We start from the raw sequence: 16,916 nt of genomic DNA, 5'->3' as shown, positions 1-16,916 counted from the left end.
TATATATATACAATAAAAAAATAAATCTTGTTCATTATTGAATATCATTTACACACGGGATAATGTGAATTCATCTGTGAAATTAGCAAATCAATCGCATGCAAAACGAATAGAATAACAATTCAATATATGGTATTTTATGTATATTTAAAAAAAACCGTGAGAACCGATTGTTATATATATATATATATATATATGTATAAATATAAAAATAATCATGCTTGCATTGATAGGTGATATCCTGACAAGAGAATTCGAATCGGGCGAGCAATTTATTTTGTCACATCGCGTCAGAGAGTTATTTATTTATCGTATTGCTGACAATCGAATGCCGAAACAATTTAGTCTTTTATGCGCAATTGAAGATTCGATAGATGAGGCAAAAGAGCTATCGATTCTCAATTTACGAGCTTTAGGTGTTGAAAGCTTTTCACCATATGAATTAATCTCATAAAACTTTAAGAAATATATTTTTCCCATATATATATATATATATATATATATATATATATATATATATATATATATATATATAAATAGATAAAAGAAAACTGTACACAGTTTCACAATGAAAAACAAAATTTATTTGATTAAAATAATCGGTTACTTGACTATCAAATAAATATTTATTTGCATCAAATAATTATTATATTTGAAATGGTATTTTTTTTTAATAACAGAAATTATTTAAATACACTTTATTTAATTTAATTATTTGGTTTCAAAAATTATTTGGTTCAAGTAAATATTCAATTGGTAAAGTCAAGTAAACGATTATTTTAATCAAATACATTTTTTTTCATTGCATGAATATGAAAATATTTTCATACTATTAAAATAGAATGTTAATTTTCAATTAAGCACAAAATTATTTATTCATAATTAAATAGGAAAAAAATGGTTTTTTATATAACTATTAATATTAATAATTATTATTAATAAATTATATTAATATTATATTGTATTAATATATATTATTTATAGTGATAAAAAATATAAGTTTTAATTTCTAAGAGATATATAAATTTGGTTAGGTAATTTTCCTTGATTTTCGTATCTATACACGAATTGGTCGTATTTCGCTCACTTTCAAGTTGTCAACAGGAGTAAAGTGTGTTACCTTATTTAAGAAGAATACAATAAAAAGAATCTTTTAAAGTTGAATTTAAATTCCTTTTCCCGAGGTAATAATATAAGAGCTACTAATCTAAACTCGGCAACAGTAGCGCAAGTCGTTCCTAGTCAGACGCTGATTGTCTGACCAATTGGCTGTAACTACTGAAAAATATTCACCATTGACTTATATATAATATACAAGTTCATAATTCATTTTCTTATTATAGTTATCAATTACACTATTTTATATAAATAAAAATTTAAAAATTATATTTCAATTTGTTTTTTAATATTAAATATTTTTATTTTCGTTCCTAGAGGAAAATAATTTACAAAAAAAAAAAAAAAATTATTTGTCTTCCTTGATGTGTTTGTTGAAAGCACTGTGAACTTAAAAAGGCAATTTACAAGATTTTTCTCATTGTTATATAAGAAAACGCTTGCGCAGAAAGTAGCGTTGAATTTTACGACTTTTCTTCGGATAAAGTTGAATACAGAAGTTTCTTAAAAGTTTTAAGGGGGAAATATTAGCATACTTAACAACAAGAAAATGAACAAACTTATACTTGTAAGTGTAAATGTTTGTCTTATATTTATACTGTAAAATTTGTGAATTTTAAAAGCTTTCCTATTTGAAAAAATAGTATTTTACTATCAAAATATATATAGTTTTGTTATAGAAGAAAAAGAACAATGTCCTTATTTATTTATGAAGTAATTCCACCGCCGAGTAAATTCGTTACATATGCAACGAGATTCGGTTTTTTCGTTCTAAATTATATATTAATTTATTTAAAATAGTCTTGTATTTTTATTTTATATTTTACAAGATAAATTCGCAATGACGTGATAAGTTAATTTTTATAAATAGTAACTGAAATGTTGAATTTTGGATTTTTTTTAGGGAGTGGGGGGCCCAAGCGGGTCTGAGATAAAAATTGTCAAATATACAAGTCTGACCCAGAAAGTGAATTTAGAGCTCGACCACTTAGCCCGATGTCATTCTTTGGTTTCCGTCGTTTCGTGACTCGTCTCTTCGTTATGTTATTACGCGAAAAGAGAGAGGAAATAACAGAATAGAAGATTCTCAGGAAATTCTATTCTATATCGTTTTTATTTGTTTTATAAAAATGCCAATTCAAAGTAATTATCTCGCAATTACTGCTTTCAAATGAATTTTCAGTTTAATTATTGGTAAAAATTATTTCAAATTCTATTTGTCAGAATCAATACACAGAAAAAACTTGGACTCATTTTTGTTGCAACTCATTTTCTTTTGGGTATCGAAATGAATATGGGACAAACTTCATGTTATTCAAAATGATATTGGCTGGAATTTCAGATTTCTAAGTTGGCATCATAAGCAGAGTAATTTTGTATTTCAATTATTGTTTCTAATATTTCAACAACACCAGAAAGATTATTTTGACCAGTACGAATATTTAGAAGTTTTTAAATAAAAATTATTTATTATTATTTACGTAGATAATAATTAATTTCATAAGTTTTTAAATTTACCGCTATTATTTAAGTTGGCAGTACCGTTCCTGTTGTCAAAACACATGTTTTCATTTTTCTAACCTAAAAACATATTTCCTTTATTATTTTATTACGCGATTACAAGCAATTTTTAATCAAATATATTAAGTCTAGCGTGTTATTTACTTCTTTGTAATTATTATATTTCATGTTTTTGTGCAAAATTATTCGTTATTTCACAATATTTTTCCATTTTTCTTTTTCTCAAAATGAAACTTGCCTGTTTCATTTTGATACTTTTACCTTAGAACTCGAAATGAAACAACCAGTTTCATTTTTGTTGCGAATCAAATTGAGTATAGAATCTATACTCAATTTGAATTCAGGTTTTTTCTGTGTATTATTCTCTAATGGGGCAAAGATGAACTGAATTGGGATTTAAAACAATGAAAAAAGGATTTAATTTCTTTTTAAACGAATTTTTACTTAACAAAATTTTTATTTCAAAAAATTCTTTTTTTACACAACTTTTTATTTAAAAGAATTTTAATTTAATCGAATTTTAATTTAGTATAATTCTCATTCAACAGAATTTTAAGTAATACGAATTTTTAAATGTCAAAATTTCTAATTCGTCGAATCTTCATTTATTCGAATTTTCATCTACACGAATTCTTATTTGATATAATTCTTAAAACGACGATTTTTCATTTGTCCAAAATTGCAAATGACTGAAAATACAATGAATAGAAAGATTTCGGCGCAATTTTTCAAATTGACCAATCAGAAATTAACATGAATATCGTGATTGGTAAATTTTTGAAATACGTGCCGAAATCTTTCTGTTATTTATTTGTTTGGCCATTTGCAATTTTGGATTGGCGATACAAGAATTCTATCAAATAAAAATTCGTACAAATAAAAATTTAGACAAATTAAAATTAGGTGAATTGAAAATTCTAGCATTTAGAAATTCGAAGCACTTATAATTCTACTAAATTAAATTTCAGTTAAATCAGAATTCTTTTAAATAAAAATTTTTCTAAAGAGAAATTCTGTAAAATAAAAATTCTACATAAATTTGGTAAGAATTCTGTAAAGTAAAAATTTGTTTTAAAATGAATTTTGTCAATTGAAATTGTTAATTATTTCAATTTTCATTTAGCCAAATTAATATTAAATTATTGTTTAACCGAGATGCAAAAGAGATGAATATCTAATTAAGAGATATCTTATAGGATATCTAATTGTCAGGACGGAATTTGTTATTTATGAAAATGACTCATATATAAAGCATTGAAAATTATATATCTTTTGAAAATTTTGATGGAGAAATTTGAAGCAGCACGTGTGCATTTTCGTTTGTGAAATATATGGAACAGAGCAGGTGAGCTTGAAAGTTGATAGAACCCGCTCAACCTCTTTATTATCTATTTGGGTTACCTCGTATGTCCTAATCGCATGACTGGTGAGTCTTATGTATTTATGTGATTTGACCTCGCTGCTACCTCAAATATTACGTCAGTAAATCCAAGTTCAGGATTATGAGATTTTATACCAACAATGTACCCAACATAAGTTTTCTGTATATTATTTATCCTTATTTTTCATATAGAAGAAACAGATCAAAAAAAAAAAAGAACTTTAAAACCTGTCTCTGGAAAAACGAGATATGAAGATCTTGAAAAATTGACAATTTTGTATTTCACAACGACTACATGCGACATTGTAATAAGTGTCTGAATTTCTTTTAAAATTGTTACTGCGGGTAATTTCAGTTGAATAATGCAGAAAGTTTGATAAGTACTACATTCAAGTAAGGACACAATTACAGACGATATTCACTTAACTTCTCAAATCTTTAGCCCAGTTTTCAACACACTTCATAGTTTCTAAATTGAGTATATAACTATTATCTTTTATGACATTTACGCAAACTCATTTTAGAAATTAAAAAATTACATTCTTTATACTAGATACAAAAATCAATATAAAACAATAAGGTTCTAATAATAATTATTAACTTTATTATTTAATTATTAAATTATTAATTTAAATTATTTTTTATATTTTTATTTTATTTTTATACGTAAAATAATATTTAGTATCATGTGAAAAGTAATAAAATCTTGTATCTAGTACATTGATGCACTTTATTGTCGTTTTTAGTATAATCCTCTTAGGTGCTTAACCCACCTTTTAAATCTCCTGGGCAGTTTAGATTGGAGAAATAATTAAATGAAAAAAAAGGTATCTACTTTAAAACTTAACACGATAATAAAATTATAATTCTAAATCAAATATAAAACACTCAACAAATAGAGACAGAAATTTGCATTTTTATAAAAATGCAATGAAAGCAACAAGTTCTTATAAATATGCATGTGATTTCTCGCGAAAGAATCACAGTTTTATTATCAACTGAACTGATTTTATTTCTCTGCGAAAAAAGTAATTTATTTCTTGATGATCCCTTCATTTATTAACATTTACACGTCATGTGTGAGTGTGACATTGTGCGAAAATGCGCAAATGTATTCCCTTGACATGAATAGAGAATATCAAAATATTATATATATATATGATAATGAAATTATATCGATTACAATATTTGTACGTTACAAATAAAATACAGAATATTATTTTGTTAAACGAATTAATGACCATAAATATAATTGGATATGAAGATATAAAAAAATTTCAACTAAAATTTCCATATGAAAATATTTATAAAAAATATATAGAATTATAAAGTTAAATAATATTTTGTGATCAAGTGGAAATTTTTTTTTTAAAACAAATAATATGATACGAAATAAATGAGAACAAACTGGTTTTTAAATGATATTAATCTCATAATGAAGAACCCCATATAGTATAATAATACAATTTGATATCATTCCAATTATAAAGATTTCAATAAAAAAAATAATTTAATAAAAAAAAATACTGCAATAATCATTGTATCTTATTATATATATATATTCAGAAAAGGATTATATTATCATTACGCGATTTCACAGTTTGTCAATGATAATATACTGTATGTAAATGTAGTCCAAAGGAGAGTATATTTATGTCTTTATAAACTCGTCTGAATTGTGTCCCATGTCCTTTATCACTTATCTTATCTTTTCTGTCTAAAATTTCGCATAACGTTTCAAAAAAAAACCAGAGTCGTTAAAGTTTCATATCCCAAAGGAAGCACAGATGTCAAATTAAATTCTACTCAGTGTGTTATACGCTCGATATATAAAAAGACGCAAAATTTCACTGTATATTAAAAAATCATGAGCAGATAAAAAAAAGGCAAACTATATATTAAAAAAAAAATATATCTATACAAAAAACAAGAATATTACAAGAAAATGAGGAACGTAAATAAGAACATTATTATTCGGGCAAAACTTTTTGATCGACTTGTTTTTAAATATTTTTAAAATTCGAAGACTGAGGATCCGAGAATAAGGTATTTCCTCGCGTAATAAATGCAAATTCAAGATACCTGGCCTGGTCCCGTAAAAGCCAAATAGTTCTATATATATATATATATTGAAGAAAATTTTTTACCGCTATCAAAAACGTTAATTCAAAACAAACTTTTTTTTCGGTTTATTCCTTTCTTTTCCAAGAGGATTATAGCTATTTTCGTAACACGTGAAAAATTATCAAGGTCTTAAACTTGTGATTAATTACAAAAGAGCAAAACGTGAAACGACCATAAAATTTGTCGTAAGTCGGTCGCGTCTTTATTAAATCCACCCGTAACTTTATTCTCGTACTAAAAAAAAATGCGAAAATGAGATAATTTCGATCCAAATTCAATAGTATTATTATTTATTTTTATATTTATTAATTTAATATATTTATTTATTTTTATATTGATTTATTTAAAAAAATATTTAAAAACTGTTACAATTTTTACAAGATAAAAAACGGTTTATATTGTAAATTATTTTTATTGCAGAAATAATATTTAGTAAATGACAGTTTGAAAATTATAATTATTGAATGTTTTAAGAGGAAAACTTTAAAGAGAAGCATTTAACGTTCAACGAAAATAATCTCGAGCACTGATGTTTATTACACGTTCGTAACACGTGTATGTCAACAACCCCTTTAGATGCCACGGAAAATTAGAAAAAGAAAATAAAAATTGAGATGATTTTTTATGAACATAAAAAAAGAAGAAAAAGTTTTCTCACCGCATTTGTTGAATCAAGAAAATAATTTAAGTTTACAAAGTATTGGAAAAAAAAATTCTTGAAACTTATAACAAAAATATTTATTTATTAATTAATAATAACTATATTAATAAATTAATAGTTATTAATTTTATATAATATTATAAAATTCTTTTTAAATTTAAATTATTTTCTTTATTTAACAAAACAGTTAAGTGATAAATTTTCTTTCTTCTTTTTTTTTATTTTTTTTGAAGGGAAAAATATTAAATAAAAAATATGTCTTCAAAAAGAAATAATTTTCATTTAAAAAAAATTGCCATTTCTTATGTCCTGTTTTTCAATGAACACTCATATTTGCTTTCAATAGGTAACATCTGGCACAGTGGGTATAAGAAAGTTTTTAAACTTGTAAACCGTTTGAGCTGCCCAAAAAAGTTTCCTCGATTTTTCAACACCAGTTTTAAAAACACTTTCTAAGCAAAACTTTTTTTTTTTGTTGTTGTTAAAAGGGTTCTTTCTTAACTATTATCCTTGATTTTATTGCAAATATAATGACAATTATTATTTGTTGTAGTTAATTATTTTTATTATCATCATTATTATTATTATTATTATTGTCTAATTTTCTCGTTTTTGGCAAAATTCGAAATGACATTTCAAAGTATAATTCATTATCTTAGTTTCACTTCCTTTAAAACTGCAGAAAGATCAGCTTCTTTGGAACTGTTGGAAGCGTTCCAATTATCGAAATTAATCATTCAATGTGAGGTTTACAAAAAGAAAGAAAAAATTCACTATTTTACGGTTTGGAATCTCGTTAAATTTACAACTATATATAGAAGATAAAATATCGTCCATTGCGAAGCGATTAATCTAACTAACCCACAAGTGAATTATCAGAGAAAATGTCCACAATTCATTGATTTTTTTTACATATAAAGAAAGAAAAATGAAGTCTACATTTGGAATCAATTTCACGAAAACATACCAAAAAAAGAAAAAGAGGAAATTTCCATATATTTCAACTTTAAAAAATTATATAATTTCTTTTCGATAAAAAATAATCTTGGCAATACCACGAAACTCGTTTACATAAAAATGCAACAATTATATATGATTTTCACCTGAATAAGTTTTTTTCAAATAAAAAGAAAACATTTTCCAAAGAAACTATTTTTCCCAAGAAATATGAAAGTAGAAAAAATTCTTCGTCTCCAAGTTCTTATGTCACGCGAAACTTAATCTCTCCAATTCATTTAAAAGTGCATTTGTTTCCGTGACCAAAATCATAATAATAACAATTCCCTGTACAATCACATATTTATATAAACAAGATTCTTGAAATATAAATTATTCCATTTTTGCAATTTCCAAATATTAATCTCGCCATTTCTTCAACATTATATCCATATCAATGAGAAAATGGAAAAAAATTAATAATTTCTGATTCAAATATAATAGTCGCGCATATATAAACGAATAAGCCATCGTTTGAGAATATAAAGTCAAGATTGAAATATATTTAATCACAATGAATTCTTAAAAAGCGCTTTTTGACAAAAAGAATTCTTTACATATATGCGAATCTTTTAGAAAACGAATTTCTCAGATAAAAAATTTACCTTTTATGTACACACGTATATATATATATGAAATGTACGTTTATATTGTTAGAAATAAGGAGAAAATATAGAAGTCGATAAATCGATAAAGCAGTATGTATCAGTATAATAAACAATAATATATGACTCACTCACGCCCACATAAGATTTTATTCTCTCTATCCCTATTAGGAACAAAAGCTACTTGACCCTCGAATCAAATGTGAATAACAAAATGACCTAATTTTTTCCAAATTCTAAACAAAAATTTGCAAACATTTTTTTTTTTTTGTTTTAGAAAAACTATTAATTTTTCTTTATGAATAAATTTTTTCTAATTTTTAAATTAAATATATCACAATTCCTCAGAAGTATTTAGTCTATACGATATTAGTATACAAGAAACTTTGTAATACAGAAGAAGTAATTCCTATAATGCATCTTGGAAGTATAAACTTCTGTCCATTATAAAGCTTATATATCCAAACAAAAGAGAATAGCCTTTATATGAAGTATAAATAAACCCTCACATATGTAATCTTGGACCACATTGCTTTTATACAACTTAAATATGGGTTGTTAACTTTAAATATAGAACGATTAAACTATTACGTGATTTTAAAAAAATATCAAGAGAAATTAAGTTAATTATATATTTTTATAGAAATTTGAAAAAAAAACAGTAATAAAATCTTAAAATCGAAAAGTTTAGAATGAAAAGTAACATTGTATAAAAAAAAGCAATTTGTGGTCCATAAAATTCACATGGCTAAACACTCTGAGCGACTATCTTTTTTAGAACACAACCCTAACGCGACCCACACGATTTGTCTTTATAGAAGGTCTGCGATTTTATTATTTTTTTTTTCCTGTCTTATTTTCAAAAATCTCTTCCATTGAAATGATATATATTCCATCAAAATGGCATCACAGTACAAGTAGATAAATATAGAGACAAGATTTTCCAAGCGACCTGAGCTATTTTAGTCAACCTCCGGCATTTATGAAATCACGCCATCATGAGAAGTGCACTTTATGTTGGAAATTTTTTAATTTTTTATTCCGACTATTAAAAAATGAAAAAAAAAACGCAGACAATTCAAGTTGAATATATTGAAAACATTAATTTTATCTCTAAAGTGCTTTCGCGTAATGCTTATAAAAAGATATTAATGTTTTCATAATTAAAACACAGTCTGCGACACTCAATGCGCTAGATTCTATATAGACAATATTTTATCAATAATTAACTATAATAGTATTTACAGCGATTTAAATGTGTTCATATGTATCACCTAAATTTCATTTAATTGAAATGTCAAACCATTTAGTTGAAAATTATTTTATATAAATTTTCAGATACTTAACGTCCCACTACACTGCGCCAAATAGATGTTTTTATAGATGGGGGAAACACTGACAAAAAAACAACACTGAGTTTCTTTTTAAGAATAATGTTTGAGTTCCACAATTTGAAAGAATTTTTTATACAAGCAACAAAACGTATTAGTTTCGAGAAAATAAACAATAATTTACGAAAAAAAAAATGTTAATTAAAATATTTATATTTGTTGTCATTAAAATTTAATCGTAAAATATTAATCATGTCTCCTGAATAAAAATATATTTTTCAATTCAATAAAAAGATAGTGAAAAAAACTATTGAAATAGTTTCAATTAAAACGAAAAATGAACATAAAATATAGATAACACTGTCTTTCCTCATAGGTGAATAGCTCATATGCCATAACCATTAAGAGCTCTCAGTTTCTGATTAAAATTTAATTGAAATTTTAAGCTTTATTTTATAGAATGAAACGTCTTCTTCCTGAGAAATTACGTCACTTAATTTGTCTAAGTAGGGATATTTCAGATTTTTATATTTTTTAACTACGATGTCAAAAAAAAAAATAATAATTTGCAACTTAAAATAAGATTTTCTTTTTAGAGATCAATTTTTTTAAATAAAGAAAAAGTCTTATATAATTTTAATTTTATTTGAAAACACTGCGAAAAAAATTATTTTAGTTACTTCATTATTATTATCAAATAAAATTATATGAATCAAACATTATTTGTTTCAAATACAGAAAAAATTGATTTCAAGTGAAATTTATTTGATTCATAATAAGTAATGATTTAAATCAAGTATAATTTTTTTCCAATAAAAAAAGTGTTATCACTATTTATCTCCCTATTGAATTAAAATATTTTAAAAATTGAGAATGTATATTCCTAAGATTTTTTCTTGATACCTTATTAAATTATATTTTACCAATAAATGAAAAAGTTATTGCTAAATATTTAATTTTGTAACCTATTTAAAATTAATTACTATATAAGACATAAGTGTGACAATTAATTTTCTAACAATTCAATTTTCGTGATTTTGCGTAAAATTATCATAAAGTTGTGATAACTTTTTTTTAAAAACTTGGTTAAGTAAAAAATGTATAAAACATGCAATAGATATATATGCATAGAGATTTTCATATCTTGTGATCGAGAATTGTGCGGAAAGTTTATTGTAAGTAAAAAGAGCGTGAGTGCTTTTTGGCCATTTTACGAAAATGTGCTTTCGCCACTGCCGTTCGTGGAATATATCGTATATATATATATATATATATATAAAAGGAATAGGGGTAGGTATTTGCCGTACACTTCAAGATAAAAGTTACATGAAGCGCCCCTTTCCTTTCTTATAACCATACAATCCTAGTTCACGTGATTAAACTACTTCTTGGATTACAGCCAAGAAAATAGCATAAACTTTGATCCTTTACGACATATATAATTACAACACTAAAATTGGATTTTTATAATACATATTTCCTATCTTAAAAAATCAGAAAATATTTTACAAAAATTATTTTTAATATATTTAATTAAAAATATAAGTAGAATTCAATTTTTTTAAAAATAAATATATTTCAAAAATTATTGTTCAACATACAAAATTTATTTTGTTTATAAATTAATAAAAAAAAAATTAATTATATAATAAATTAATAATAAATAATGCACTTACACATGGATTCTCCGAGTGGCCAAACATTTGGTCCTGAATTGACTTCCACAAGGACAGTAGGCGTGCAAAATAATAATACGCACAAATCAGCTACACTTAAGTTCACCAGAAAAAAGTTCGTGCTGTTTCTCATGTCTTTCCCTCGTAATACAACCAACGGCACCTAAAATTTTTTTTTTTTTTTTTTACAAAATTAATTTAATTCTATATTTAATCAATTGATTGTATTATATTGTTATACTTTAGAATTTTATTTAATATAGAAAAATTAATAAATAATATTAAGTACTGTAAAAAGAAAAATTTATTTTAGGTGGAGAAATGATTCTTATTTTAAAACTAAAAATTTAATTTCATTATCTTAAAAATAAATTTTTCTTCTTACTGTGCAAATAAATTAACTATATTTATAATAAATTCTATATATAAAAAAATATATACAATATTTATATCATGTAATTTGTATATAATTCATATTTTATATGAATCAAATACATTTGAGTAATGAAGAAAAACGTACCATAAGATTACCTATAATCCCTAACGCCATAACCATAATGCACACCACCATAGATGTTGTCCTGATATATGTCGGTAACATATAAGGAAGGAATGTTCCATTTTCAGGTTCCGGTATTGAAACTAAAAAGAAAATTGACACGCACATTTTTCTGTTTGTTGTAAAATATTATTTGCGTAAAAAATAAATAATAATTTTATCATTAATTTTATTTTTCCTTTACATATTTAAATAATATGAAAAATATTTTTAATTTAATTAATTTATAATAACAATAATTACATTTTTAATGTTTTGTAGATAATTATAACAATAATTTATCATCATGATGGTGTAATATTTCCCTTCATGGTTATCTACTTTTTGGCAATTATTACCCACTTTTTGACTCGTATATAATTATATCTCCGTTACTTGAATAACATGTTACAGAAATATTATAATACACACAATCAATTTAATACTGAATTTAGAAATTATTTACAACAAATTAAAAATAAAGTAAATTACATGTAAGAAAAATCATGTTACATCATTAAAATTAATATAAGAAAAAATATTTTTCAAAGTAACAAAATTAAAATATTAAAAAATCATGTTACATCATTAAAATATTTTACAAAGTAAAAAATATATCGAGTCAAATTTATACTAAAAAAGGAAACGAAAAAACGAAAAAATTAAAAAAAATTTTTTTTTTTAAATTTAAGATAACGATAAAAAAATACTAAAATTAAAAAAAAAAAGAAAAATTATTTTTATAATATATAAATATAAAATTTCCTACCTGAAAATCCATCAAGTGTACTGCTCCCCATGGCGGTGGTATAAAACGAACTGTTTTGTTCGAATGCCATGGACGCCATGGTGGAAAACATTTTCAAAGTAACATCGATAAAACAATCACAATATTTTTCTTCAGTGTTCTAAACAAGCACTGATATTCTCGTTCTTTTTTTTTTTTTTCTCTTAAGTTTTGTCCATTTCATCGGGAGACCCGATTGTTTGAAATCCAATTTTACTCATTTGATCTAAATTGATCGTTACGGTATATGGAAAACTTTCATTTATTTAAAATCCTTTCTTTTTTTTCTATTTTTCAATGCAGATGGAATGCAAAAAAAGATTTCCTAAATTTCCCATATTTTTCATATTAAAACAAAATGTAAACACATGCACACAACACATACACACACTAAAACTGGTAAATTTATACTACTCATTGTTACACTCAATCTCCATTATAATCAATTGTCACTGCACTCATTCGTTTTTTATCATCGAACTTTGACGTTTGTATCAATCTTTTAAACATTTTAAAAAACTTTTCCGTTAAGAAATATTGTTTTTTTGACAGTTTATTATTATCCCTCGTACGGAGAAAATGCATTTCTGAAATGTCAAATTTTTTATTATAATAAAAAAAAGGTCGTTTGATTTTGAAATTTTAAAACTTCAGTTTGAATAGTAGACATAAACATATAATATGAAAATCGCGACGATGTTCAGTGAACGGGATGCGAGGATAAACTGAAAATCTGTCGGCGAAAACGTAGGGTGAGTCACCTATCTTGTCGGTATGTGTACCTTATGGATAATCTTTTTTTTTCTTCATTTTATATATATATATGTATATATATATATATATATATATATATACACTAGTTCAATTGTCATTTCTCTTTTTTTTTAAACAAGAAAAAAAATAACACGTGTTTCATCATGACTCACATTTTGCATCGGCATTTCATAAAGAAGTAGGCATTTCACTTTTTTCTTCGTGTCATTTATTATATCCGATCCATTAAAGAATTGAAAAATGAAGTTGCCAAAGAACTTTGGAAAGAATATAAACCAAAACGAATCGAAAAGTGGACTTTTATGTATATATGCAAAAATAAAAAAAAAGTAAAAAAAAAAATAATTTTTAAACAATTAAACAGAAAACCTGAATATTTAATTCAATTTTATTTTATATGGAGAAAATCTGTAGAAAATAAATTGTGAAATAAATTAATAGTTTTTTAAAATAAAAACTTTTAACCCTTTTCTTCTCCTGAATAGGTATATAAGTATAAAAAATATTTGCAACCTCATGCAGAGAAAAGGATGCCCAATAACTGATCCCACGCAAATCTTGGACTAAATTGTATTCAAGGATATATATTATGTTTTGCTATATTCATCCGTAAAAGTCTTAATTTATAATTCTCTTTTTAAAACTATAAGTTTCAATAATAAATAAATAATTTTCCATTATCTGGAATATTTTTTCAATTTAAAAAAAATCAGATTCAAACAATTTACAGATTATAGTTAAAAAAACAAAATATAAATTGAACTTTTTTATATATACACACAGAATCCATATGACGTTAAGAGATTTTTTTTTTCAAGTAAAAAAAAAAGTTCACAAATAGAAGGTTAAAATTTAGATTCAATTTGTCGGTATTGGAAACCAATATCCATAAAATTGCAGACAGAAGTGAGGTCCCACAAAACCATGGGACATAAGAGAAGTTTGAAACAAGGGTGAAGAAAAAACTCTCCTGAGATTGAAATTGACGTGGATTAATGCATAAGCTTTAAAGTGTCGTTATATCGTTCACTTTCCATTGTATATAATAGAATGATGATTTTCCTATTTCCATAAATAAAATCGCAATAATAGCCGCGCAATACGTTCAGGACATTCAATAAATCTTGAAGGACAAGAATTTACTGTTTATATATTTGAATGAATTTTGTAATATTGTTCGATTCAATTATAAAACTAGTATTTCTTCAATAATTAATTATTGTAAACGATTGAAAATAATGATGAGAAATTATGTAATCTATATAATACAAAATAACAATTTACAAGGTTCCCTGAAGGTTTGTAAAGTTCAAGGTAATCAAAATTAATTAATTAAAATTAACAAATTCATGAATATAATATCAAATTAATTAATACAATGACAAATACATAATTAGTATTATTTATTGTGATTTATGTTAATTGTCTTAATAAATTTTAATTAATTTATTACAAATTATTATTATTATATTACAAAAATTATATAACTTCAAACTATATCAAATTGTTATTCAGGTTTGCAGTTTAATGACAGATATAATAAATGACGATATTAATTTCTTGATTCTTGAAAAAAAAAAATTACCTTTCATTCGCGAATGCAATTATTTGAACTTGTATCACCTAAAGTAGGGCTCACCTTGTCACTTTCTATTAACACCAATTAACCCCTCAAGGCATTGATGCCAATATCAGTTATCGTCTTTATTCTTCATTAAAAAATAATAAAAAAAACAGCACTGTTTTTCTTTTGTTACATTAATCAAATATATAATTAAAACCAAATTTAAAATTTATTTTTCTTTCCCTTTTTTATGTTTAACAACCGTAATATTTACTTTAAATTAATTAACACCAACGACTCGTGTTATATGGCGATCAATTAATTTACAACTATCAGAAATTTAATTTTTAAAACATCAATGATATCAAGTTCAAATTGTCTGAAACACGTGCATGTTTTTCATATATCATAAAAATAAATAAAATAAGATTTCAAAATTAATTATTTAGCTCAGACTGTCAAAAAAAAAAAAAAATTAATTTTTTGTAATCTTGGAGTACAAATTTTTTACAGACAAGAGAATTATTTTTTGATTCATATAAGAAAGTTTATAAAACGAAACATTGTTATAAGAAACATTTATTTATTTTATTTATATCATATTGTTTTAGTTTTTTTTTTTTTACTCAAAAATTTTGTTGTGTCAACAATGGAAAATTTGGAATAAAGATAATTTAAAATATAAAAAATATTTTCAAAACTTCCTGTAGAAATTCCGCAATAAAAGAAATATTTTCATTATTTTTCTTTTCTATGTTTAACATTAGAGAAAATTTCTTTCTATTGAATGTATCTTTCCGAAGAAAATTTTCCTTATCATAATAAAATTCATTTCCCATTCATAGTATTATATATGGAAAAAATAAATGTATCTTATAACAATCAAAATATTAGCATATGAAAGGAATAAAATTCAATCGTACGTTTATATAGAAATCAAACTTTCAATACAATATCATTCACGCCTATTTCCTGCTTATCAGAAAAAAAAGAAATGCAAAGAGATGAAGTTACGAGGTTTAATGTTCACTTTCACATCTTGAGACGCGCCGGTACTCTTCGATCACCTTTTAGGGGATCATGGAACGATTCTCAGTACCTTATAAACTCTCTTTACTTCTTTTTTTTCTCTCTTTCATTCTCTCTCTCTTTTTTTCTTTAATTTACCAGTTGATGTCATCATCATTTAACAAAGCTATACAAATTCGCCACAATTCATAGATATATATGTATACAGATTATGCAATGGAGTTCTTTTTATTTTGCTTTAAAAAATAAATTCAAGCATAAAAAAAAAGAAAAACTAAACGTGAATTTTTAATTAACAAAACAAATTAGAGGGTCTCTCTTTTGCTACTCATATTTATAAAAAGTGCGAGATTCTTTTTTGTATGTGTGTAAAAGAAAAGTATGTCAGATGAAAAAAATGTGTGTGAGAATTTTTCGCGCAAATAATTTGGACGCACGTGATAACTGTCAGTCATGCTTGCGGTTTTCGTATGGGTGACCATACGTAACCACTCCAAAGAGGAAGTTGCTCCGAAGCGCGCGGATCGTGACGGTACACTGTTTTTAATGTTGGAAGCTACTGCCCGCCAACTTAACTTGAAAACGTTTGTTTCATAACGCATGCGCGATATACTTTTGTTATTCGCACCACCACTTTTGCATATGAAAATACCCCCAAAAATTAAAAAAAAATGACAAAATGTAAATACACTGACAAAAAATTTATTCAATTCAAATAATCGGTTATTTAACTATCAAATAAATATTTACTTGAACCAAATAATTTTTATTTGAATTAAATATATTGTATTGAACCAATAATAATAATTGTTA

The 16,916-nt window shown here is 24.5% G+C and overlaps 1 protein-coding gene across 7 annotated transcripts in view; it reads right to left on the bottom strand.

The window, feature by feature from the left end:
* LOC127282993 (cholecystokinin receptor type A) overlaps nucleotides 1-16,640 on the bottom strand; it is a 31,422-nt gene extending 14,782 nt beyond the window's left edge. The window contains exons 1-4 of one of the 7 annotated variants that reach the window (XM_051307617.1): nucleotides 16,242-16,640; nucleotides 12,719-13,061; nucleotides 11,932-12,053; nucleotides 11,412-11,574 (exon numbers count right to left, since the gene is read on the bottom strand). In XM_051307617.1, coding sequence (XP_051163574.1) covers nucleotides 11,412-11,574; nucleotides 11,932-12,053; nucleotides 12,719-12,809 — 376 coding nt within the window. In that variant the 5' untranslated portion in view covers nucleotides 12,810-13,061; nucleotides 16,242-16,640. Of the gene's footprint in view, nucleotides 1-11,411; nucleotides 11,575-11,931; nucleotides 12,054-12,718; nucleotides 14,115-16,241 lie in introns of those variants that run through there. The other 6 variants (XM_051307618.1, XM_051307616.1, XM_051307615.1 and 3 more) reach the window with 6 other exon arrangements.
* Nucleotides 16,641-16,916: the final 276 nt, after the last annotated feature.

The sequence above is a fragment of the Leptopilina boulardi genome, unplaced genomic scaffold (genome assembly GCF_019393585.1).
Source record: "Leptopilina boulardi isolate dan_hultmark-lab unplaced genomic scaffold, ZJU_Lbou_2.1 LbouV2_303, whole genome shotgun sequence".
Taxonomy (NCBI): Eukaryota; Metazoa; Arthropoda; class Insecta; order Hymenoptera; family Figitidae; genus Leptopilina; species Leptopilina boulardi.
This window is presented reverse-complemented; position numbering and strand designations above follow the sequence as displayed.